The 26,174-nt window shown below is 36.5% G+C and overlaps 1 protein-coding gene across 4 annotated transcripts in view; it reads right to left on the reverse strand.

Moving 5' to 3' along the window:
- Positions 1-440: 440 nt before the first annotated feature.
- LOC306999697 (B-cell receptor CD22-like) overlaps positions 441-26,174 on the reverse strand; it is a 43,642-nt gene continuing 17,908 nt past the window's right edge. For 2 of the 4 annotated variants that reach the window (XM_079614580.1, XM_079614579.1), the window contains 15 exons: positions 19,688-19,945; positions 19,329-19,589; positions 18,993-19,247; positions 18,644-18,901; positions 14,373-14,630; positions 14,023-14,280; positions 13,674-13,928; positions 13,329-13,586; positions 12,993-13,247; positions 5,749-5,997; positions 5,399-5,641; positions 5,214-5,316; positions 5,094-5,139; positions 1,981-2,052; positions 441-893 (listed from right to left, as the gene is read on the reverse strand). In XM_079614580.1, the coding sequence (XP_079470706.1) occupies positions 870-893; positions 1,981-2,052; positions 5,094-5,139; positions 5,214-5,316; positions 5,399-5,641; positions 5,749-5,997; positions 12,993-13,247; positions 13,329-13,586; positions 13,674-13,928; positions 14,023-14,280; positions 14,373-14,630; positions 18,644-18,901; positions 18,993-19,247; positions 19,329-19,589; positions 19,688-19,945 (3,053 nt within the window). In that variant the 3' untranslated portion in view covers positions 441-869. The remainder of the gene's footprint in view (positions 894-1,980; positions 2,053-5,093; positions 5,140-5,213; positions 5,317-5,398; positions 5,642-5,748; positions 5,998-12,992; positions 13,248-13,328; positions 13,587-13,673; positions 13,929-14,022; positions 14,281-14,372; positions 14,631-18,643; positions 18,902-18,992; positions 19,248-19,328; positions 19,590-19,687; positions 19,946-26,174) is intronic. The other 2 variants (XM_079614581.1, XM_079614582.1) reach the window with 2 other exon arrangements.

A 26,174-nucleotide genomic window follows, 5' to 3' on the forward strand; every position in this document is an offset into this window, starting at 1 on the left:
TCACTGTGAACTCTGTGGACTGGGATGACTATGCTGTTCATGTTCACCGATCACTGTTTATATGTGAATAAATGCCTTTAAAATAAATCTATTCATCATAAAGCAATCGAGTCTCTTCAGAATTTTGACTAAACAGCTCAAATCAAATGAATGAGGCATTGCGCTTTCATATGTACTACTGCACACCCAAAGCTTCAATCAGAGATTATAATCTATAATATATAATATGTATTAGCTTTAAGATCTCTTTATGAACTTTCAGAAAGCGTTCGTTTCAGTTTCAATTGCATAGATGTCAATGGAGGGACAGCAATCTCTCAGATTTCATTAAACAGATATCCATTGGTGTTTTGAGGATCAACAAAAGTATTTCGGGTTTGGAACAATGAGGGTGAGTTATTAATGACAGAATTTTCATTTTTGGATAAACTAATACAGCATAAGGTTAATAATCAAGTTTATTGAAGCACTGGCCCTATAAAAACATGAAGAGGGAAACGCTTCATAAAATACATAATACATAAAGATAATAAACTTGTTGCATTCCAATACTAATAAGAAGTATAGTTCTGGTTTCTAAGCTTTAGCCTAAAAACTGATGACCAAAAATACTGGGGAGGAAAATAAACATAAAATAGAAACATAAAATATTAATGCAAGATTACACTCCAAAAATACAATACAAAAATAAACATATATACTATATTACATCAGTCCAGCACACAATAATGGTTATTCACTTGAAAATGGTCAAAGAGAATAAATGAGAGTTAAATAAATCTATTTAATGACTCATAACTGATGATCCCTGTCAATCATCAGTGGCTCCGCCCACATAGCTCAGGATTGGTTAATTTGGGCTCCGCCTCTCACTGCAGTATCTTCTTGTTGATCTGAACAAACAATAAGATGAAGAAAGACTGACTGAAGTTCATCAACAACATTGATTGTACTGCACGTATCCTAAGATTTTTATGGAGGAAGCTGAATGCCCCAATTTGCAGCTTTACTTGCAAACTACAATTCCTGTTCGTCGTACACAGCAAAATCCCCAGCGTTAAATTACCCCTCAGTGTACATGTGTCTAACTACAGAGTGTTAGGTTCTGATAGACGTCTACAGAAGCTCTTATTGAGAACTAACAGAGGTTACGATGTTGATGTTAATGATGAAAATGATAGTTGTGTTTAAAGTCACCATTATGGTACTCAGTGTATGATCGTAAAATAAATTTTCCATGTTTAAAGACGTTTCCATTTTCCAACCAAATATAGGCAAATCCACGGACAACTAACAGGCATTAGGACGAGCGTAAAGAGGGCGCTTGAGATGCGCACAAGTCAGCAATATTTCTGATGATTTATTGGCGTGAAGTTTCGTGCACAATGACAAACAGGAGTGCAACATTCAGGGATTGAAATTAACACCCGCCAATCCGCCAAATGCGGGTAAAAATTCACTTTGGTGGGTAACGCTGTCAAATCACGAGCCAATTTGGCGTGTTTCTATGTTTACTCACTTTGCTGGGGAAGTTCGTGTAGCCAAATCTGCGTGGATTTAGCGCAAATATGCAACTCGTGAGTCATCATGATATATTAAATACAGCGTATTGTGCAGAATCTGCGCATTTCTGGCTTACTTGAACACACACGTCACTAAGCAACAAACTACGGTGCGCTTGCTCACTTGCATTGAAGTCATTACTGATTAAAAGTGGGTTATTGTTAATAGTAATCTCAAAAGTTTTACTGTCAACACTAAGATCCAGATCAGATGTTCTGATTTTTGAATTTTGAAATAAGATTTTGTACAAACTTATTATTTATTATTTTCAATAAAAAATCAACATCTAAACCTCAGTTAATTCTCAATAAGAACTTCTGTAGACGTCACAGCAAACAATAGTTGTAGTTGTTCCGTGCTCCAGCGCGGTCATGTGATCATCTGTGATGGATTATCTGACTTTGACGTCTGACTTACTTTGAATGTGTTGTACAGGTCAGAGGTCATGGACTTGAGCTCAAGAGCTGTGTCTTCATTGTAATAAGTGAGCTATAGGTAGAGAGACAGAATGACTTACATCAAAAAATAGGAGGAGGCATTATAAGCTAAATTTATAGCATTATGTATATATACACGGTTCTTTCTGGTTCTCGAATTTGTTTGGCTGAGAGCCTTTTCCAGCCGTACGATATTTGCGCAGTAACATCACTCTAACCGCTTAACCGTTTGTATCACTCCGCTTGCGGTGACTGTCATGGCAGTCAAGCAAATCCACCATATTTTTAATAAATAGTACTTAATTTTGTCACGAAATGATGTTTTAAGAGGTTTTTTTTATTGTATTTTATTGTGGCTATTGTTGTTCATTTCAAAATTGTTGTTCAATAAATATTATTCTTTATAAATAATATTCCGTATTTGGTATTGAGAAAGGATTGTGATATGGACTTAAGTAAAAGTACAATTTGTACGCCATCCGATGGCAGCAAAGACTGTCTTTATGATCGAGTCAGAACAAGGAAGTTGTTTTAGAGCTGCTGGAAGGACAAAGACGAACATATCGCTTTCCTCAGCGGATATTCAAACTGATTTTTTGGATACTTTTAGCTTCTGACCAAGGCTGTATCTCAATACTAGTTTTACTCGATCTTAGTGCTGCGTTCGACACTATAGATCATAAAATACTGAAATACTGTTCAGGGACAGGCATTAAGTTGGTTTAGATCGTACCTAGCCGACCGTTACCATTTTGTCCATTTAAATGGGGAAAAAACGAAGATAAAGTCAGTAAATGATGGAGTGCCGCAAGGATCTGTGTTAGGCCCTCTGCTATTCTCAATTTATATGCTGCCACTTGGTAATATTATAAGAAAACATGGAAGTTTCCACTGTTATGCTGATGACACTTAACTATATATTTCATCACGACCAGATGATAACACTAAATTATCTAAATTGACAGAATGTGTTAATGATATAAAATATTGGATGACATGCAATTTTCTTCTATTAAATTAGATAAAACGGAGGTATTACTGATTGGTCAAAAAAACTGCCCAAAAATCCTCTTACAATACAACTGTCATGATTCTGCCTTCTAGTTCTTGTCTTTCTTTAAGTCTTGAGGCAGGATCATGACAGACCCATGTTTTATGTGCAAACACATGGCCTTGTTGGGCCATGTGCTTGTGTTGTCTCGTCTTCTAGCCCCGCCCTCCTTGTTCTCCTCGTTAGTCATTATTGCTTTACCTGTGTCACCTGTTATGTTATCATTAGTCTCGTCATTATTGCTTTACCTGTGTCACCTGTTATGTTATCATTAGTCTCGTCATTATTGCTTTACCTGTGTCACCTGTTATGTTATCATTAGTCTCCCTATTTATTCCCCTTGTGTTTGCTGTCCTGTGTCGGTTCATTGTTAATCCATGTCAAACCTTTGTCTGAGTATCTTGTCAAGAGCTGTTGTCCTGTTGCGCTATTGCCTGTATTAGTTGTTTGTTTACTTGTAGTTATCTGTCACAGTCTCTGTCTAGTTAGTCTCCATTGTCCTGTCTTGTTTTGCCCCCTCGTGGGTTTTGTTTTTCCCTGTTTTTGTCTTTAATTAAACATTGTGTGTTGCATACTGTCTGCGCTTGGGTTCATCTGCTATCCACGTAACAACAACCTTAATTTAGAAGGATGTCCTGTTACTTTATCCTCTACAGTAAAAGACCTGGGTGTTATACCAGACCGCAACTTGTCTTTTGAAAACCATATTTCAAATGTTACAAAAACAACCTTTTTCCACCTTATAAACTTTGCTAAGCTACGTAATATGCTATCAGTTTCTGATGCAGAAAAGTTAGTTCATGCATTCATGACCTCGAGACTAGATTACTGTAATGCTCTATTAGCTGGTTGTCCTGCATCCTCCGTAAACAAGCTACAGTTAGTCCAAAATGCAGCCGCTAGAGTTCTTACTAGGTCAATAAAATATGATCATATAACACCAATTCTATCATCTCTACACTGGTTACCTATTAAGTTCCATATCAATTACAAAGTATTGCTACTGACCTATAAAGCCTAAATGGTTTAGCTCCTGTGTATTTAAGGGATCTTCTATTGCCCTATAATCCATCGCGCTCTTTAAGATCGCTAAATTCTAGGCTTCTGGACGTACTATCTAAGTCCACTAAAGGAGGGAGGGCGTTTTCACATCTAGCTCCTAAACTCTGGAATAGCCTTCCTGATATTGTCAGAGGCTCAGACTCGCTCTCCCAGTTTAAAACTAGATTAAAGACGCATCTCTTTAGCCAAGCATTCACATAATGCATCTCATACCTTTTATACTAATCAGATAAAATGCATTCATATTATGAACATCAGCTATGCTAATTATTTCCCATCTGCTTTTTTGCTGTATAGATAGAGTTCGCCAGCTCCAGTCATTAGGGGTGTAACAGTACGCAAATATCTAGAGGCTGCAGTCTTTAGCCTCCTTGTTAGAACATTAGACTCTCACGCCGGAGACCCGGGTTTGAGGCCCGCTCAGAGCGGGGCGAGTAGGACCCGTGTGGAGGGGTTACATCTACATAATACAAAATGCATCAATGAAGCGACTCAATGTTCCTTCGTTACTAGTTCTAAAGTGACGTTGTAGAATTAGTAACGAGGCTTGGGCTCAACTGTCAAACTGTCAACTTGAGATTTGAATCTGTGGCAGAAGGAAGTAGTTCTGCAGAAAAGAGGGTTTTTAAAGACACTCCGTTGTTGTTTCTTATTTATTTACTCAAGTGTGCCATCGAACTGTTGTATAAACACAATATCACAATCACTAGCCGTGCGATATGGTGGTATATCAGGACGCTGTGATTACCTAGGGCCGAATCACAGCCGTGCTGATATACAGCGATATAGCACTATACTTGTGTGATATTGCTTATGTACTGTATATTTAGAAACGACTCATTTGTTTCTGAATCAGACTATGCTGCCCCTGCTGTATTTTTTTATTCCTGCATGCAGATCATGAAGACACATGATTATGCAGATAACGGCTGGTCGGTTGATTTGCTTCTGTAAAGTGATGTTGTGTTTGAATCAATTACCGGTTCTTCAGTGAGATCTTCAGATTTAACACTCCTCCGTTTCTTTCTGTAATAATGACAGACATTAACAGCACATGGATGACTATATTTGAAATTATCAAAGTTGTTTGTGGTTCTCACATTATAAACAGGATGACGATGATAATGATGATGACGAGGATAAATATTGCTCCACATTCCACTGTGATCCCAAAAACTTCATGCCAACTGGATCTAGGATGCACTGAAAGAGTGAAACATTATCAGTTAAGATTACCAGTGCAGACTAAGGGGAGTTATACTGGTTTTCTCTTGCAATCCTTCACCTGTGACAGTTACAGCGTCTGATCTCTGAGATCCATGTTGATTGTGAGCCTGACAGTAGAAGCGTCCACTCTGTAGTGCACTGAACCTCTGTCCAGATCCAACAGCTGAGGTTTCATTCTCCTTAAACCAGCTGAAGTTCAGAGCCGGAGGGTTTGAGTCACTGATGCAGTTCAGAGTCACTGAATCTCCCTCTACTATTACACCAGATCCACTGATGGACACCGAGACGTTCCTGGGAGGATCTAATAACAATCACAAAACGTATTTCTATAAGGAATCATAAAACATGTTGTGCAAATAATTATTGATGGAATGTTCAACAGCATCTTGTGTTTTATAATAAACTCACACATGACGTTTAAAGTCACAGCATCAGAGTATTTCTCTCCATATTCAATGATGCACTTGTATTCTCCACTGTCATCAGAGCTGATCTTTGAGATGCTGAAGATTATTCCAGATCCTACAGTCGTTCCTCCTTTAATCCAGCTGATTTCTGCAGGAGGTTTTGAGTCACTGATGCAGTTCAGAGTCACTGAATCTCCCTCCACTATTACACCAGATGGACTGATGGACACTGAGACGCTCCTGGGTGAGTCTGAAAAGGACAAAAGAAAACTCTATACTCATGTTTTGTATTTGTTATTACAGTTACAGTTTGGATGCAGCCTCTTATGAAGACTTCAGAAGACTTCAGCACCAGTATGGCGCCAACTCCTGAGTGGACATCAAATGACGCAAATTCTGAATCAACATGCACCAGTGCTACATTTTTCCATGTATCCGTTTGTTAACATGTATTCATTGCCTCAAAAACCTAATTGTTTCTGCCATAAATTAATACATTAGCTCCGTAATTTATACACAGCAAAATCCCCAGAGTTAAATGAACTCTGCTCAGAGTACGTATGGCCCCACTCTAAAGAGTGTTAAAGTAACACTGAATAAGGGTATAAGTTTACATTTTTCACTTACAGACGACACCATTGTCAAAACTGTCCCCATTCACACGGATCCAAAAAAAAAGACAAAAACCGCGGTATTCTGCTGCCAGGCCATTAGATGGCGATGAAACACTATAGACTGAACAGGTAATATGCATGTGCATGACGTCATCGTCTTCAGAGATTGTTTTAGTTTTTTTGTTTACACAGATACCGTTTTCTAAAACGTGCTCTTTGAAACCCATTTTCAAAAGTTTGCGGTTTCAGGCACCCAAAAAAGCTGAAACGGTGTCATGTTAACACCCCCTAAGAGTTAAAGTTTAATAAGACAATTAAGGGATTAATTAAATGATGATTGCGCTGTTTAATCCTCCTCTGCTGAGATCTTCACAGATTTAATGTCTTCTTTTCTCTTCAGTGGATTTCATCAGTGGAATCAATGGATTTCATCTAAGACTGTGGCTGAAGTCAGTTGTTCTTGTGTTTCTCTTCAAGGCTGGCATACACTGTGCGATTTCGGCAAGGTTACTCACACTGAATGAGTATATCTCATGCGATGAAAAGCCAAAGCTCACGATGTATGTGCTCACACTATACGGTCCGAACGTAGAGCTGCGACTCCACTGCTCACACTATACGTGTGGAATATGTGCAATAAATTGCGCTGATAGACCATGAGATCATGTATCCAGAGATATTGTCAAAACAAGCATCAGCTATCAATATTAAGAGGATTTAGTATTTCCAATGTATGTATTAAATCATTATTAGTAGCTATATGACTGTAGTATTATTATTAGGCTATTATTATTATTATTATTATTAGGGAAGGCCCTAATAATACTTTTATTGTTAAACTATTGTAATTAATTTGCCACGCAATTTAAATGTGCATCACTGCATAACAAACACGTTGCAAGGATAATAATACTATTATACACTGTAAAACCTAACAGTAATATGTACTAAATCAAATTGAGTTCACTGCACTCAAATATTATTGAAACTTGAATGACTGAAAGAGAACTCAAACTGAATGAGTTATGGAACATTTCTAGATCCCAGAATGATAATTGAATAATAATTGTATAATTAAGTGATGATTGAAGATTAGTGATAAACACCTGCTGTTAACAAGAAGAATCACTGAAGAAAAGAGAAACACAAGAACTACAACTGACTTCCACCACATCCTTAGATGAAATAAACTGAAGATAAAAGAGGAGGATTACACCACTACACAAACATTACCAGCTTCACTTATTATTAACCAGTTTGAATTATTATTATTATACAGTTATTATTATAATTAACAGAGGTTTAGATGTTGATGATTTGTTTCGTTTAAGGTCACCATGATGGAGATCAGCGTTTGCTTTAGTTGGGCTCTTGACCCTTGACTTTTTCCACTTAAGGTTTTCTTAGACTGCTGTATTGTGTGTTTATAAAACACATTTATAATGTCACAAAAGTCATGGAAAATTGTTGATTGTGTATAGAAGGTTGAGGATTGATGATGACAATCAATCATTTTGTGACTAGATTCATTTATCTTATTCAGAGTCTAATCCCTGATAAAAAGGGAAACATATTAATCATTTTTTTCAAAACTGTGTTTCTACAGCATAAGTGCCAGCTATGTTCATCAGACAATATGAAGAATTTTACAAAATGAATGTGCACAAAAAGTTTCACAAAAAATGTATTGGATTTCAAAGACTCACACAGACATCAAGATTCAGCATATGAATCTCAACAATGGTGACCATTAAAAACTATTCATGTTGCAATGCATGCTGGGTACTAGCATAATACAAAATGTATCCATTGCTCCCAGCACATATTGCGGCATGAATATTTTTTTATTGGTCACCGTGGTTGAGATTCATATGCTCATTCTTGATGTCTGTGTAAGTCAGTATGAAACCATAGAGGTTTTAAAAATCATATTGTCACTACAATGGACCTTACAGTAAAATCAGAGTTCTGTTATAACACATAATACAAGTAACACATCACCTGTTTACTCAGAGATTAGGCTCTGGAAAAGATCAGAGAATCAAGTCATTAAATGTTGATTTGCATCATCTAAACGCAATCAGATGTTTATATTTTCTTTTGGCTTATGTGCCATAACAAATGTGTTATATAAACACTCAGTTACAGCAGCCAGAAGAAAAACTGGTGTTATAAAGTCAAGGGTCAAGAGCCCAACTAAAGCAAACACTGACCACTATCATGGTGTCTTTAAATGAAACTCAATAAATCATCATCTAAACCTCTGTTCATTCTCAATAACAACTTCATATGCATGACAAAAGTAACACTGGTTAGTAATAAGTGAAGCTGCTAATGTTGTTTGTGTAGTGGTTTTAACCCTCTTCTGCTGAGAACTTGAGAGATTTAAACATATTTGATCTTAAGTTGATTTCATCTAAGGCTGTGGTTGGAAGTCAGTTGTAGTTCTTGTGTTTCTTTTTCCTTCAGTGATTCTGCTTGTTAACAGCAGGTGTTCATCCTTAATGCTCACTAATCGCTTAATTACTCACTTAATTAATCACTTAATTTCTTGACTGCAATGTATACTTTTATTTAACTCAACTGAGATAAGTTCAGAGTACTCATAACTATTGTTTTTTATAAACTTAATTAAATTGAGGTAATCAGTTTCCTCAAATGTAATGAGTTAGCTTAACTCATTGGATTTGACTTTGTATATGATATTGTGAGCTAGCAGGAACTGCAAGTGCTCTGAGTTCATTTAAAGTTAGTCTTTTAATTTTTTTTACTCAATATAGTGAGGTTTCAGCTATATAAAGTATTTAAATGCAGTGTAAAGTTTAATTGCGTATTAAGAAATATCATTGTTTATTGGACTCGATTAAAATAAGTTCAGAGTACTCATAACTATTGTTTTACAGTGAAAGCTTTCTTAAAGGCTGAAAATTATCTAAAAACATTTAGGTCGATTATACAATGAATTATAGGCCTATAATTAAAGTTATTAACAGTCTATAATATGTCCAAACACTGCAATAATCAGCAATGGAACTTAAAAACAGCTTTAAAATCACTGTAAAACCCAACAAGTTAAGCTAACTCATTTAATTTGAGGAAACTTATTACCTCAATTTAATTAAGTTTTTAAAAAACAATAGTTATGAGTATTATGAGTAATAGTTATTTTAATCGAGTCCACTAAACAATGATATTTCTTAATACGCAATTAAACTTTATACTGCATTTAAATACTTTATATAGCTGAAACCTCACTATATTGAGTAAAAAAATTGAAAAGACTAACTTTAAATGAACTCAGAGCACTTGCAGTTCCTGCTAGCTCGCAATATCATATACAGTCAAATCCAATGAGTTAAGCTAACTCATTACATTTGAGGAAACTGATTACCTCAATTCAATTAAGTTTATAAAAAAATAATAGTTATGAGTACTCTGAACTTATCTCAGTTGAGTTAAATAAAAGTATACATTGCAGTCAAGAAATTAAGTGATTAATTAAGTGATTAATTAAGTGATTAGTGAGCATTAGTGATGAACATCTGCTGTTAACAAGCAGAATCACTGAAGGAAAATGAAACACAAGAACTACAACTGACTTCCAACCACAGCCTTAGATTAAATCAACTTAAGATCAAATATGTTTAAATCTCTCAAGATCTCAGCAGAAAAGGGTTAAAACCACTACACAAACAACATTAGCAGCTTCACTTATTACTGACCAGTTTTACTTGAATCATGCGTCTACAGAAGTTGTTATTGAGAATGAACAGAGGTTTAGATGATGATGATTTATTGTTTCATTTAAAGACACCATGATAGTGGTCAGTGTTTGCTTTAGTTGGGCTCTTGACCCTTGACTTTATAACACCAGTTTGTCTGGCTGCTGTAACTGAGTGTTTATATATCACATTTGTTATGGCACAAAAGCCAATAGAAAATATGAACATGTGGTTGCGTTTAGATGATGCAAATCAACATGTAATGACTTGATTTTCTAAACTTTTCCAAAGCCTAATCTCTGAGTAAACAAGTGTATTATTTGTTAAAACAGAACTCTGATTCTACTGTAAGGTCCATTGTAGTGACAATATGATTTTTAAAACCTCTATGGTTTAGATTGACTTACACAGACATCAAGAATGAGCATATGAATCTCAACCACGATAACCAATAAAAAAATATTCATGCCGCAATGTGTGCTGGGAGCAATGGATACATTTTGTATTATGCTAGTACCCAGCATGCATTGCAATATGAATATTTTTTTAATGCTCACCATTGTTGAGATTTATATGCTGAATCTTGATGTCTGTGTGAGTCTTTGAAAAACAATACATTTTTTGTGAAACTTTTTGTGCGCATTCATTTTGTAAAATTGTTCATATTGTGTGATGAACATAGAATTGCTGGTGCTTATGCTGTTGAAACACAGTTTTGAACAAAATTGTTAATATGTTGCCCTTTTTATCAGGGATTAGACTCTGAATAAGATCAGTGAATCAAGTCACAAAATTATTGATTGTCATCATCAATCCTCAACCATCTATACACAATCAAAAATTTTCCATGTCTTTTGTGCCATTACAAAATGTGTTTTACAAACACACAATATAGCAGTCAATGGAATTCTTATGTAGGAAAAGTCAAGGGTCAAGAGCCCAACTAAAGCAAACGCTGATCTCCATCATGGTGACCTTAAACGAAACAAATCATCAACATCTAAACCTCTGTTAATTATAATAATAACTGTATAATAATAATAATAATTCAAACTAGTTAATAATAAGTGAAGCTGGTAATGCTGTTTGTGTAGTGGTGTAATCCTCCTCTTTTATCTTCAGTTTATTTCATCTAAGGATGTGGCTGTTCTTGTGTTTTTCTTTTCTTCAGTGATTCAGCTTGTTAACAGCAGGTGTTTATCACTAATCCTCAACCATCACTTAATTATACAATTATTATTCAATTATCATTCTGGGATCTAGAAATGTTCTATAATTCATTCAGTTTGAGTTCTGTTTCAGTCATTCAAGTTTCAATAATATTTGAGTGCAGTGAACTCAATTTGATTTACACTGTAAAAAATAAAACATAGATTTTATTTATATTTAATTAATAAAAATGAGGCAACAGATTACAAGCAATATTATTAGTTAAATTTAACAAATTAGAATTGAGTAATAATTAATCAAATTAATTCCTTAAATGTTAACCATTTAAAATGAGTAAAATTTACAAAATATATGTTATTGCCAACATTGAAGACACCTGATGTTAACAAGCAGAATCACTGAAGGAGAAAACCATAATTAAAGACATCATTATGGAGACGAGTGTGTGTTTTAGTTGGGCTCTTGACCCTTAAATTAATAACTTTTAGTTTTGTTAGGCTGCTGTACATGAGTTATAACAGCAGATGAACAAAGAGAAAATGTGATCTGATGGTATTGGTTGTGTTTCATAATTTCACAATCATTTGATTTGAATCACTGATCTCATGTAGAGTCCAATTTATGAGTTAAATTTATTTTAATAATTCTAGCTGCATAATATTATTAGCCTTTTCAATAAAATCCAAATGATCAAATCAATAATAATAAAAAATATATGTGTTTTTTTTTTTAGCGCACACAGACATCAAGATTTACCGTATGAATCTCAGCAATGGTGACAACCTCTGATCATAAGCTCATTATTTATTCATGCAGCAATACATGATGGGAGCCATGAATGTGAATGATTCATGAATGATTCTGCTTGTTAACATCAGGTGTCTTCAATGTTGGCAATAACATATATTTTGTAAATTTTACTCATTTTAAATGGTTAACATTTAATGAATTAATTTGATTAATTATTACTCAATTCTAATTTGTTAAATTTAATTAATAATATTGCTTGTAATCTGTTCCCTCATTTTTATTAATTAAATATAAATAAAATCTATGTTTTATTTTTTACACTGTTAGGTTTTACAGGGCATGTTTAACAGATTAATAAAAGAGGCACATCGCAGGTGGCTTAGAAGACGTGGGTAATATAGTTTATCCATTGTGCAACACGAACTAGAGGTAAGCAACATCCAGCTAGTTTGATAGCTACAGAACTGAAAGATCTCCCTCTTTTCGTTTTCTTTCTTGCTGCATTAAAGATGAAATGATTAAACTTCTGTTGTCACGCAAAAACACTGAGTTTAGGGCAATCGGTTCGTAGTTTTGCTTCAACTGTGCGATATAGTCACGAGGAGCGTGCCAGAAATTCATCCGACCATCCGATTGCCAGTCGGGAGAGGTTAATCGCCTCTGATTTCCCCCTGTACACTTCACGAACACTGCACGACAAACGACGCACAACAAAGCTGAAAATCGGCCCGACCAGAAAAAGAGTCGCACGAGTCAGAATTCAGCTTAAAATCAGACGAAAATTGCACAGTGTACGCACGCCTTTATCTTCAGTGATTCTGCTTGTTAACAGCAGGTGTTCATCACTAATGCTCAATCATCACTTAATTAATCACCCAAATATCTAATTGGCTTTAACACTGCTTCCAGTGTTACTTTACCCTATGTGTTATGACTTGTGTTAATTTTATAATGGGGATTTTGCTGTGTACTGAACCATCATTACTCACACAAGACGTTTAAAGTCACAGGATCAGAGTATTTCTCTCCATGTTCATTGATGGACTTGCACTTGTATTCTCCACTGTCATCAGAGCTGATCTTTGAGATGCTGAAGATTCTTCCAGATCCTACAATCGTTCCTCCTTTAATCCAGCTGATTTCTGCAGGAGGGTTTGAGTCACTGATGCAGTTCAGAGTCACTGAATCTCCCTCCACTATTACACCAGATGGACTGATGGACACTGAGACTCTCCCAGGAGAATCTGTAAAGACAAAGAGTGTAAAATGACATGCAGTAAGACAAATCATCTTACAGATCTGGTTAAAAATAAAGGCAGACTTACACATGATATTCACATTCACAGCAGCAGAAGTCTGAGATCCATGTTTGTTACTGGCAGAGCAGCGATAGTCTCCGCTGGCCTCAGACTTAATATTAGTGATGCTGTAGGTTTCACCAGATTGCAAAATCTTCCTTTTTCCTTTAAACCAGCTGATTTCTGCAGGAGGGTTTGAGTCACTGATGCAGTTCAGAGTCACTGAATCTCCCTCCACTATTACACCAGATCCACTGATAGACACTGAGACATTCCTGGGTGAGTCTGAAAAGGACAAAATAAAAATCTGTACTCATGTTTTGCGTTTGGTAATGCACAAATTTGTTGATAACTGAACCATCATTAACTCACACATGACGTTTAAAGTCACAGGATCAGAGTATTTCACTCCATGTTCATTGATGGACTTGCACTTGTATTCTCCACTGTCATCAGAGCTGATCTTTGAGATGATGAAGATTCTTCCAGATCCTACAATCGTTCCTCCTTTAATCCAGCTGATTTCTGCAGGAGGGTTTGAGTCACTGATGCATTTCAGAGTCACTGAATCTCCCTCCACTATTACACCAGATGAACTGATGAACACTGAGACACTCTTTGGAGGATCTGTAAAGACAACAAGTGTAAAAAATACATGCAGTGAGACAAATTATTGCACACATAATCTTCCAGAACTGATTAGAAATAAAGGCAGACTTACACATGATATTCACATTCACAGCAGCAGAAGTCTGAGATCCATGTTTGTTTCTAGCAGAACAATGATAGTCTCCGCTGGCCTCAGACTTAATATTAGTGATGCTGTAGGTTTCACCAGATTGCAAAATCTTCCTTTTTCCTTTAATCCAGCTGATTTCTGCAGGAGGGTTTGAGTCACTGATGCAGTTCAGAGTCACTGAATCTCCCTCCACTATTACACCAGATGGACTGATGGACACTGAGACGCTCCTGGGAGGGTCTAATAAAAAGAAGGACAAAATAAACTCTATATTCATGTTTTGCATTTGTAAATCCACTAATTTGTTGATAACTGAACTATCATTTACTCACACATGACGTTTAAAGTCACAGGATCAGAGTATCTATCTCCATGTTCATTGATGGACTTGCACTTGTATTCTCCACTGTCATCAGAGCTGATCTTTGAGATGCTGAAGATTCTTCCAGATCCTACAATCGTTCCTCCTTTAATCCACGTAATGTTTGGAGCCGGAGGGTTTGAGTCACTGATGCAGTTCAGAGTCACTGAATCTCCCTCCACTATTACACCAGATCCACTTATCAACACTGAGACATTCCTGGGAGGATCTGTAAAGACAAAAAGTGTAAAATAACATCCTAGCAGATTTTTGTAATAAGAACGTTCTCCAAATATTCAGTGTTGGTTCTGGGAACTTAAAAAATGTCCAGTTTTCTTGACGTTAGAGCAGTGGTTCTCAACCTCTCCTGCAGGGACCCCCTGACAGGCCATGTTTCTGTTTTAACACTAAAATGGCACACCTGATTCAATTAATTAAATGCTTAATGAGTAGTTGACTAATTGATTAAACCAGTGGTTCTCAACTCCAGTCCTCGGGACCCACTGCTCTGCACATTTTGTATGTCTCCCTTATTCAACACACAAAAGATTTAAGACAAAAGAAGACATTACATCTCTCCAAGATCTCAGCAGAGGAGGATTAAATAACTCCACAAACAGCATTACCAGCTTCAGTTATCACTAACCAGACTGACTTTTTTTCTGTCATACGTCTACAGAAGGTCTTAGTGAGAATTAGCAGAGGTTTAGATTTTGACGATTTAATGAAATTGTTTGGTTACAATCAAGAGGCCTCTCTTGATAGGCGGCTGCAGTTGCCGCAGGGCAGCCAATAGGCGTGCAAGCCGTCTTGTCTATGTCTGCATACTGCCGCAATGCATTTTACATTGTTTCAAAATTAAGGATAGTTTTTGGCTTCAATATCTCGGGGAAAAGCGATCTTCCCCTTGCGAAAGATATTACGACGTACAGGAAACCTCTTGTAAGATAATTAACACTTAAAGGTCCCATGACATGGGGTTATTATATTATTTTATAATGTTTCCTGGGTTGCCCTCTTAATGTTAGTATGTTTTTTAGACAAAAAATAGTCATAATTTAGAAACAAAAGGCATTTTTCCTAGCCCAGTTTTAGCCTATGATTTGAACGCTCTGTTTGAAGGGGCGTGTCTGTGTGAGACTTCAGTGTAACCGCCCACTGCTGTGATTGGCTGACATGCTTGCATATGAAATAGCTACTTATTACATGTGAAACTCTCTCGAATACTTTTACTACAGTTATTATACGTTTTTACTATTACAGCTATGGAGATTAACAAATCGCCAGAAGTTTTTAAGTATTTAGATCTATTCCCATCACATAAAATGTTGCCGTGATGAGCAATGCGCAAGCAGATGAGTCTGTTGTTGATCGCGAGAATGAAGATCTTATCATTGCAACGCAGTTTCTGCACTCGCTCTTCACCAATGCAAACACGAGGATGTAAATACAGTAAGAGCGATCATGTGCAGTGTAACGAGCGTCATTGATTTCATAACGAGTTTGGCAAGTGTCCAGATAAACTCGATCGCGCTGTGTCCATGAGAAAATGAGCTAGGAAGTAGAAACGCGTGCGCGCGATTCCTACAAAGATTGTTCTTTGATCGCTTTCTGTATATAATTTATTCACAATTTAAATACGATTATTTTCATCCTACTAAAATAAACGATGTGAAGTTTATATTTTAGTCACTGGCTTGACTTACTGAGGCATAAACAGCAGTATTGAACAATTTGAGAGAAAGATTACCTGTCTGAACTTGAACAATTACACATCAGAAATTGTTGCTCGGCTCGATCGATTTATTTTCAGACGTTCGTCGAGGCCAGCTCTGTATTGACCCAAGTTGAGGAAACAGTCGTCGGTGAAATGTTTGCCGCAGACATGCAAAACTTTGGGGAGTTGTGTCGGCGCATTTCCAGAGAAAATTAAATTAATCCACTGGTTCTTCTGGGGCTTGGATGAAGGAACTAAAAAAAGGCTTCGGTGTTCATTTGTACATCCAATTATTGAGCAATTATTATGCTTCGCTCGCTCAAAAGCCATGATATCTCCCGTGGACAAACTAAAATCGCGCGCACGCATTCCTACTTCCTAGCTCATTTTCTCATGCGGGAAATATTCTCTGGGCGGGAAAAGCAGAGAAAGGGGAGGTAACATTTCCTCCGTATGACGTCATACGGAGGAGATTCAAGATCAGCCCGATTGAGCTTCCATTTTCTCAAAGGCAGAGAAAGATAGCAAAATCTCGATTTACACCGATTGAAATTTCTAGAAATTTGGGGACCATATAAAGGCTAGGGGAACTCATATTAATGTTAAAAAACCTCAAAAAGTGAAAATTTCATGTCATGGGACCTTTAAAAATAAAAAGGGTCAAGAGCCCAACTAAAGCAAACGCTGAACACTATAATGGTGCCTTGAAACGAGACATTCGATAAAACATTACCGTCAAAACTTCTGTTGAATCTCAAGAACTTTTGTAGATGTATGACAGAAATAAAGTCAAACTGGTTAATAATAACGGCAATAATGTGAAATGACTCAAAGTCAGTTGTAGTTCTTGTGTTTCTCTTTTTTTCCGTTCTTGTTGTTTCTCTTTCCTTCGATGATTCTGCTTATTAACATCAGGTGTCACCACTAATGGCCAATCATCACTTCATTCATCACTTAATTATCTCATTAACTTCAACACTGCTTCAGTGTTAATTTTAACACTCTGTAGTGTGGACACATAATGTACACCGATGAGTGTTAATTTAACACTGGGGATTTTGTTGTGTAACATTCCAAGAACATAAAAATGCCCAGTTTCCTAAATGTTAATATAATGTTATTTAAAGGTTAGTGTGATGTTCCTGACATCAACACACTTGGAAATAAGGCCTCAATGAAGTAGAGATTGACAATTTTGGTTACTGGTGTTAATAATGTGAAACTGAGTTCTTTCAGCATGCACATATCTATGCAAAATATGTCCCTAGTTCTGGAAGCTTTTAGTGTTTTATTGTCTGTAAGACTTCAGATTTTGTGACTGTGCCTAGTTTGAAAATGGGCTCGGAGTTATTTATCGGACAAATATTTAGATTGTTAGATGGTAAGCTTTTTAACCATCAGTAAAACAAATCTGCTTTGGCCTTGCGTATAGCTTTAATAGTCTTATTCCTCAATGTTGTAAATAGATTTTTAGCACTAGCTGACTTTGTTTTAATTGAAAATTAGAACGCACGATCCCCCTCTCTTTCATTAGTTTGAGTATGTCCGAGTTCATCGAGGGAAGTATGTTTTTATTGTGTTTGTGTTTAATTTTACAGCTAAAATCTTTAATTGTTTTCTCAATTGTCGCCACAAAAGATTCACAGTCCATTTCACAATTTGTTCCCAACAATATTTGATCACAGTCAATCTGCTGGACAGCACTATTAAATCCTTCCTGGCGTTTTTTGGGGATTCCGACAAACTCACACTCTGACAGAATAATCAAATCTCTTTTTTGAGAGCTTTCTGGCCACAAGGATCAAACTGATGATGTCAAGTGTGTTTAAATAAAAAAAACAGGTTCATAGTTTATTTTTATTTTTATCAGAACAAGTATTTTTTAGAAATATTTTAGATTATACAGACAACGCTGAAAACCATTTGCAATTGAAACAGAGGGCTGCTGAAATTAACATTGTAAACATAAGTTTAGTGACTCAGGTCAAATGATAAGTATTTTCAATCTAACATCACGTGATCACATTATCTCTTTGTTTATCTAGCTATCATAACTCTTACAGCAGCCAAACAAAATCTATAGTAAATATATTAAGGGTCAAGAGCCCAAGCTAAAGAAAACACCGATCTCCATAATGGTGACTTAAAAATTAGATTTTATCCTTCAGTGATTCTGCTTGTTATCATCAGGTGTCTTCAATAATGCTCAATCATCACTCAATTAATCACATAATTATCTCATAAACTTTAACACTCTTCAGTGTTCATTTAACACTCATATTTTAACACTTTACACTCTTGAGTCTGGAGCCATATAAACTCCCAGGAGAGTTAATTTAACACTGGAGTTTTTGCTGTGTACCTTTTAAAACACGTTCCTCTAACGTCATGAAAACTGGACATTTTCACATTCCCGGAACCAACACTGAATATTTGGAGAACATTCTTATAACAAAAGTCTGTTTGCTGGGATGCAGTGAGAAATCATTGCAGAAATAATATTCCAGGAATAAAGGCAGACTTACACATGATATTCACATTCACAGCAGCAGAAGTCTGAGATCCATGTTTGTTTCTAGCAGAGCAGCGATAGTCTCCGCTGGCCTCAGACTTAATATTAGTGATGCTGTAGGTTTCACCAGATTGCAAAATCTTCCTTTTTCCTTTAATCCAGCTGATTTCTGCAGGAGGGTTTGAGTCACTGATGCAGTTCAGAGTCACTGAATCTCCCTCCACTATTACACCAGATGGACTGATGGACACTGAGACATTCCTGGGTGAGTCTTAAAAAAAAGGGACAAAATAAACTCTATATTCATGTTTTGCATTTGTTAATCAACTAATTTGTTGATAACTGAACCATCATTTACTCACACATGACGTTTAAAGGCACAGTATCAGAGTATTTCACTCCATGTTTATTGATGGACTTGCACTTGTATTCTCCACTGTCATCAGAGCTGATCTTTGAGATGCTGAAGATTCTTCCAGATTTTATCATTTCTCCTTTAGACCACGTAATGTTCAGAGCAGGAGGGTTTGAGTCACTGATGCATTTCAGAGTCACTGAATCTCCCTCCACTATTTCATCAGATGAACTGATGGACACTGAGACGCTCCTGGGAGGATCTGTAAAGACAAAAAGTGTAAAGTGACATGCAAGGAGAAATCATTGCAAAAATAATCATCCAGGAATAAAGGCAGACTTACACATGATATTCACATTCACAGCAGCAGAAGTCTGAGATCCATGTTTGTTTCTAGCAGAGCAGCGATAGTCTCCGCTGGCCTCAGACTTAATATTAGTGATGCTGTAGGTTTCGCCAGATTGCAAAATCTTCCTTTTTCCTTTAAACCAGCTGATGTTCAGATCAGGAGTGTTTGAGTCACTGATGCAGTTCAGAGTCACTGAATCTCCCTCCACTATTACACCAGATGGACTGATGGACACTGAGACGTTCCTGGGTGAGTCTGAAAAAAAAAAGGACAACATAAACTCTGTATTCATGTTTTGCATTTGTTAATCCACTAATTTGTTAATAACAGTTAATGAGCCATCATTAACTCACACATGACGTTTAAAGTCACAGCATCAGAGTATTTCTCTCCATGTTCATTGATGGACTTGCACTTGTATTCTCCACTGTCATCAGAGCTGATCTTTGAGATGCTGAAGATTCTTCCAGATCCTACAAACGTTCCTCCTTTAATCCACGTAATGTTCAGAGCCGGAGGGTTTGAATCACTGATGCATTTCAGAGTCACTGAATCTCCCTCCACTATTACACCAGATCCACTTATCAACACTGAGACATTCCTGGGAGGATCTGTAAAGACAAAAAGTTATTTTTGTTATAAGAACGTTCTCCAAATATTCAGTGTTGGTTCTGGGAACGTGAAAAATGTCCAGTTTTCTTGACGTTAGAGCAGTGGTTCTCAACCTCTCCTGCAGGGACCCCCTGACAGGCCATGTTTCTGTTTCAACCCTGAAATGGCACACCTGATTCAATTAATTAAATGCTTAATGAGTAGTTGACTAATTGATTAAACCAGTAGTTCTCAACTCCAGTCCTAAACAGAAGCATGGCATGTCAGGGGGCCCCTGCAGGAGAGGTTGAGAACCACTGCGTTAGAGAAACGTGTTTTAAAAGGTATAATGTTCCTCAAACGTTCTTTCAACTTAATTTTGATTTAAAGTTCAACATTCTAGGAATGTTGATTTCTAACATTCCAAGAACATAAAAATGTCCAGTTTCCTGAATGTTAATATAATGTTATTTAAAGGTTAGTGTGATGTTCCTGAAACATTATTTCAATCATTCAAACTCCTGCTGTGAACAAGCACTGAAAGAAAGAGAAATAAGAACACAAACTACAACTTTATTCAGACACAGCCTTAGATGAACTGAAGATAAAAGAAGACATTAAATCTCTCAAGATCTGATTAAACATCTCCACAAACAGCATTACCAGCTTCACTTATTAATAACCTGAATTACTTTATTTCTGTCAGACGTCTACAGAAGCTCTTGTCTTCTTTTATCTTATATATTCAGTTGATTTAATCTAAGGGCACGTTTACACGACAACGATATGCTTAAAAACTGAGAAGTCTTTCCTTTGAGTTTTCCACGTACAGACGACACCATTGTCAAAACGATCCCCATTCACACGGATCTGCAAAAACTACTGAAAGCGCTGTATTCTGCTGCCAGGCCATTAGATGGCGATGAAACACTACACACTGAACAGGTAATACACATGTGCATGACGTCATCGTCTTTCACGTTTTTGTTGTTTACACGGAGACTGTTTTAAAAAACCTTGCACTTTGAAACCCGTTTTCAGCCTTTTACACTGAGATCCGATCACAATGTGTCCTCGACTACCTCTGATACTGGACACGCTGGAAGCGTGTTTACACTTGTGTCTCTTCCATGTGTATGTGGACAACATCCAGATCGCATGTTAATGCCAAGTGTAAACGCAGCCATACATTAACACATGATTATCTGTGCATTAGTTAAGCATGAATTAATCCATATTAGTGCACCCGTACTGTAAAGTGTTATACCAACTGCTTTTATTGTAATTGATGATTTTACACCTGAAGTGATGGAGCGAGACACTAGGAACGGCTGGGCAGAGGTCAGAGGTCATCTAGTTTGGGTGGGGGATTAAGGGTCAACTGATAAATTGAAGCTGGCAGTAATGGGTCCTTGATCTGTGGAAAACTACTAGGAAGAGCAACTGAAGACCTTGAATTGGGTATAAAATGTGCGCAGCCCTCCCCTTCTGGGTCTCACTCACTTCACAGGGTAACTTCTGTGTGGTGACGGGGAACTTCTTGCAAGAATAAATCATTTTATAAAATCTCATTTGATTCAGAGTGTCTCTTACGCAGTGATTATGTTTAAAAATAAATTTTTGCCACAACAGTGTCATTTTTACCTATTAAAAATGTTTGCGTTATGTTACGCAATTGTTTTCGGTATTACAAATTGAATTTTACCACACCCAATAATATTTTTTTGTACTTAAATTACATTCAAATTCATTAAAGACCCACTCCGATGAAAATCATGTTTTTCTAGGTGTTAACATATTCTTGTGTCATTTTTCTGATGTTAGAGGACATATCTTGAGAAAAATAAGCTTAAAGTTGTATTTCTGAGTATTTCTACATTCAAATGTCTGTGAATCAGTAGCAGACGCTAAAATGCCGTTTAAAATAGACTGGAGTTATGACGTAGTAACTCCACTGGGCGGGGCCACGAGCTCATACTCAAATTGGAACACATACTGTAACAAATAAGTCACTTTTCACCGTCTATCAATCGTCAAAACTAAAGTTTGGAGAACATCACAGACTGATCCCGTCAGTATTACATCATTACATAATGAGAGAGGGCAGCCAGCCTCCTCCAGCCAAGCAACAGGCGACATTCGTGCATGTGAAATTCCGAGCTCGTTCAAGTAGACTTGCACACGCCGGGTGGCGACAAGTTTCGCCTGTCGCAGTCGTTTGTCCCGTCGTGTGTCAAGCCCATCACTCGTGAGAGAGTCAGTCAGTTTTTCAGATAGAGCGGTGACATTAGCATCATAATAATACCGAAATTCTGAGCAATCCGCTGATACTAAATATGTCCTGATTGATCACTGTGGGAGCGATGAAATATCAAGGCGAAGTCGAGCTGTTTTTTACCGCGACGTCTCGGAGTGAAATAATGATCGGTGATAACTTTGATTAACTTCGGATAATAATAATTAACGTGTATATAATACTGTAATGCTTCTCCGTGCCAACGGCTCCGCCCACAACGCAGAGGCGAATTGCTAATGAGCTACTGCCGCTCTGCTGAAGCGAAGTCCCAGAAAACAGCACAGGTTTTGAGATTTTGGCTAAAAATGGCATAATCATAATTTAAAGACCACTGGGAATGTTTAAAAATAGCTTTAAAATATGATCGGAGTGGGACTTTAAGTTAGCAAAATACAGTAAAGGCAATTATCTATTTACTTACTTTAATTGTATTTATCTGTTATAAAAATTAGATCAGCTTTATCAATGCAGAAAGGTTTTAGTAATTTCCTTTTCCTAATTGAAGTATTTTTGTCACCATTGTTGAGATCATTACACTGATTCTTGATGTCTGTGTGTGCCTAAAGGAAATATATATATTTTTAAATCAGAATAACTTATAAGAAATTATTTGGATTGATGTATATGGCCACTGGATCTTATGATTCACTGTGATGCTGTAAGCAACAAAATAAATTTTAATCAAAGATATTCAGGCTATAAATAAGTTCAGTGATTCAGGTCAAATGATGATTATGTTAAGACAGCCACCATCACCTGAGCACCTTTTCTCTTTGTTTATCTGTCTATTATAACTTAATTACAACAGTCAAACAAAATCTAAAAGTAAATATGCAAGGGTTAACCGACCAACTAAAGCAAACACTAATCTGCAGAATGGCGACTTAAAAAAATTGATTTTCTCCTCAAGTGACTCTGCTTCACTGTAAAATCCAATAGCTTTCCTGACTCACATATACAAGTTAACTTTACTCAGTAATATAAAATACATAATTCTTACTAGGTTTTGTTGAGTTACAGTCAATTGCAGGGGGAAAATAACAAGTTACTCAATCGTTTGAGTGACGCTTACTTGAAACAAGCAAGTAGCAACAAAGGATGCAATGACGTTACGAAACCAGTGAGTGGCAGCAGTGCATTAAAGCGTGCCTAATGTGCAGAAAAAAACAAGGAAGAAGAAGCGCCACTTGTGAGAGCATGCCCGATAGATTCTGTCACTGTGCTGATTTTTTTTCTTTTTTTTTTTACTGTCTGTCGCTAATCAGGGCCAGATCCGGCCCACATCTGGCACACAAGATGATCTGGCCCACATGCAGCGTGGAATAACCGCTCCTGTTTGCCAGATCTGGGCCACAAGCAGGCCATAGCAATGCCACATGTCAGCCAAGAGCAAAGAAATAAACCAGAACTGGTCCTTTTATTGAGAATTAACAGAGGTTAAACTCTAATGTGTTTCATTTGAAGTCACCATAACAGTGATTAGTGTTTCCATTAGTTTGGGTCTTAACTCTTATTCACTCTTATATATATTTTAGCTGCTGTGACAGTGTGTGATTAAAGCACATTTGCAGCAGCAAAGAAAGCTGAAGTGAAATGAGATCAGGTGATGATACTCTTGATGGTTTTATAATCATCATGAAATAACAGGATTTACAGATGTCATTAAATCGAATTAAAGCTAACAATTGTATTGAACTATAAACACATTTCTGATACAGTCCTTGTTCCAGCAGTTCAGCAGCAAAAATATTTTGACAGCAATGAGCATAACAAATTAGTCTATAGTGAAACACACAGACATCAACAATCAGCGTATGAATCTCAACAATGGTTACAATCAAAAGTGCCATGCAGCAATGCATACTGGGTAGCAGCATTTTGCAAAACTCCCAGCATGCACTGCAGCATGAATAAATTATGCAGCTGAATTGTCCTACTATTGTCCAATATTTTGTTTAACCCTAAATATTTGCTTTTATTTTTTGCTGTTGATTTTGTTCTGACATTTAGTAGCTTTATTGTGATGTCCAGATCTGATTATCTGAATATTTTGTTGATTGTCACCATTGTTGAGATTCATACGCTGATTGTTGATGTCTGTGTGTTTCACTATAGACTGGTTTGTTATGCTAAACATGTATTTATGGTTCAACAAAATTGATTGGTTTGATTAGATTCAAATGACTTCAAAAAATTTCATTTATTTTCATGATGATTATAAAGCCATCATGATGTAACCATCATCACCTGATCTCATTTCACTTTAGCTTGCTTTACTGTTGCAAATATGTTTTATAAACACACTGTCACAGGAGCCACAAAAGACAAAACATATATTAAGAGTTAAGAACCCAATTAATGGAAACACTAATCACTGTTATGGTGACTCCAAATGAAACAGAGTTAAACCTTTGTTAATTCTCAATAAAAACTTTTGTAGACGTCTGAGAGAAAAAAAGTCAGTCTGGTTAATAATAATAAGCATAAATGAGTACATCTAAAGTAAATGATGGGTGGGTAGGATGGCGCAATGGATAAGACACATACCTTTGGTGTGAAAGACCCGGGTTCGAATCCACTGTGAGACACCAATGTGTCCCTGAGCAAGACACTTAACCCCTAGTTGCTCCAGAGGCGTGCGACCTCTGATATATAGCAATTGTAAGTCGCTTTGGATAAAAGCGTCAGCTAAATGAATAAATGTAAATGTAAATGACCAAGTATAAATACAAATTAGTTTTAAGTTACTGGAACTCTCTTGTAAGTGTACTCTACTAGACAGGCACTTGTTAGTACTACACACTATTCCTATTTCACTTTACTTGTTTTTTTCAAGGCAATCGGTTTGCATGCTTTTTTTAAGTAAGGTTTACTATTGGATTTTACAGTGTAATGTTGAATTTTAAATCAAAATTAAGTTGAAATAACGTTTGAGAACATTATACCTTTCAAAACACGTTCCTCTAACGTCAAGAAAACGGGACATTTTTCAAGTTCCCAGAACCAACACTGAATATTTGGAGAGGGTTAGCTGCACTCTAAGTGTTTTTTACACTAAGAGATGTGTTAAAAACAACACACAGCAACACAGTGTTGATGGTATTTTGACACGTTATGTAGATTTTTAACACACAATGTGTGTTAAAATGTAACTGGATAGAATAGCATTAGGTGGAGGGAAGTTTGTGTTTATGAAAATAATTATAGGTATATTTTATTTTGTATCCCATAAATAGCTCTAAAATAAATAAAACAATACATTAAAATAAATAAATAAAATCTTCACAGATTTGCGAAAATCTTCAGAGACTCCCAGCATGCATTGCGGTATGAAGCTCATCGTTTGTCACCATTGTTGAGATTCATACGCTGATTCTGATTCGTGATGACTTGTTTCTGCTGCAGCTTAATACTTACTGAAAATATATTTTTTAAGGTAATATAAGATATTCTGCACTGCTGGATAGCATGATGTAGTTTCACAAGACCATTATAACTCATAGCACATAAATAAAATAAACGCACAACTCCAATATACTCAAAAACTTGGTCAGAATTTGATAAAACATAGGATCATATTTTCTCTCAACATAACATATGTATTTTATTAAATTACTGTAAAACCAGCCAGAGATATACTATAAGAACAGTAAAAGGTCAAGAGCCCAAATAAAGGAGCCATTAATCACGATTCTGGTGACTTCAAATAAAACATTCAATGAAATATCAAACCTCTGTTAATTCTCAATAAGAGCTTGTCTATGTAGATTCTGTAGCAACAATGACTGGTGCTTTTCGATCAGTGAATCGTGATTCTCCAAACACTTCATGCATTGTCTGAACCGACGAGAGCTTTGTCTCTTTCTCCATTACAACACACACACACACACACACACACAAAGAGACACGTAACATGACACCAAACATTCCTTTCCCAAAGAAGCACACACACC

Source organism: Phoxinus phoxinus (genome assembly GCF_949152265.1).
Source record: "Phoxinus phoxinus genome assembly, chromosome: 6".
Classification (NCBI taxonomy): domain Eukaryota; kingdom Metazoa; phylum Chordata; class Actinopteri; order Cypriniformes; family Leuciscidae; genus Phoxinus; species Phoxinus phoxinus.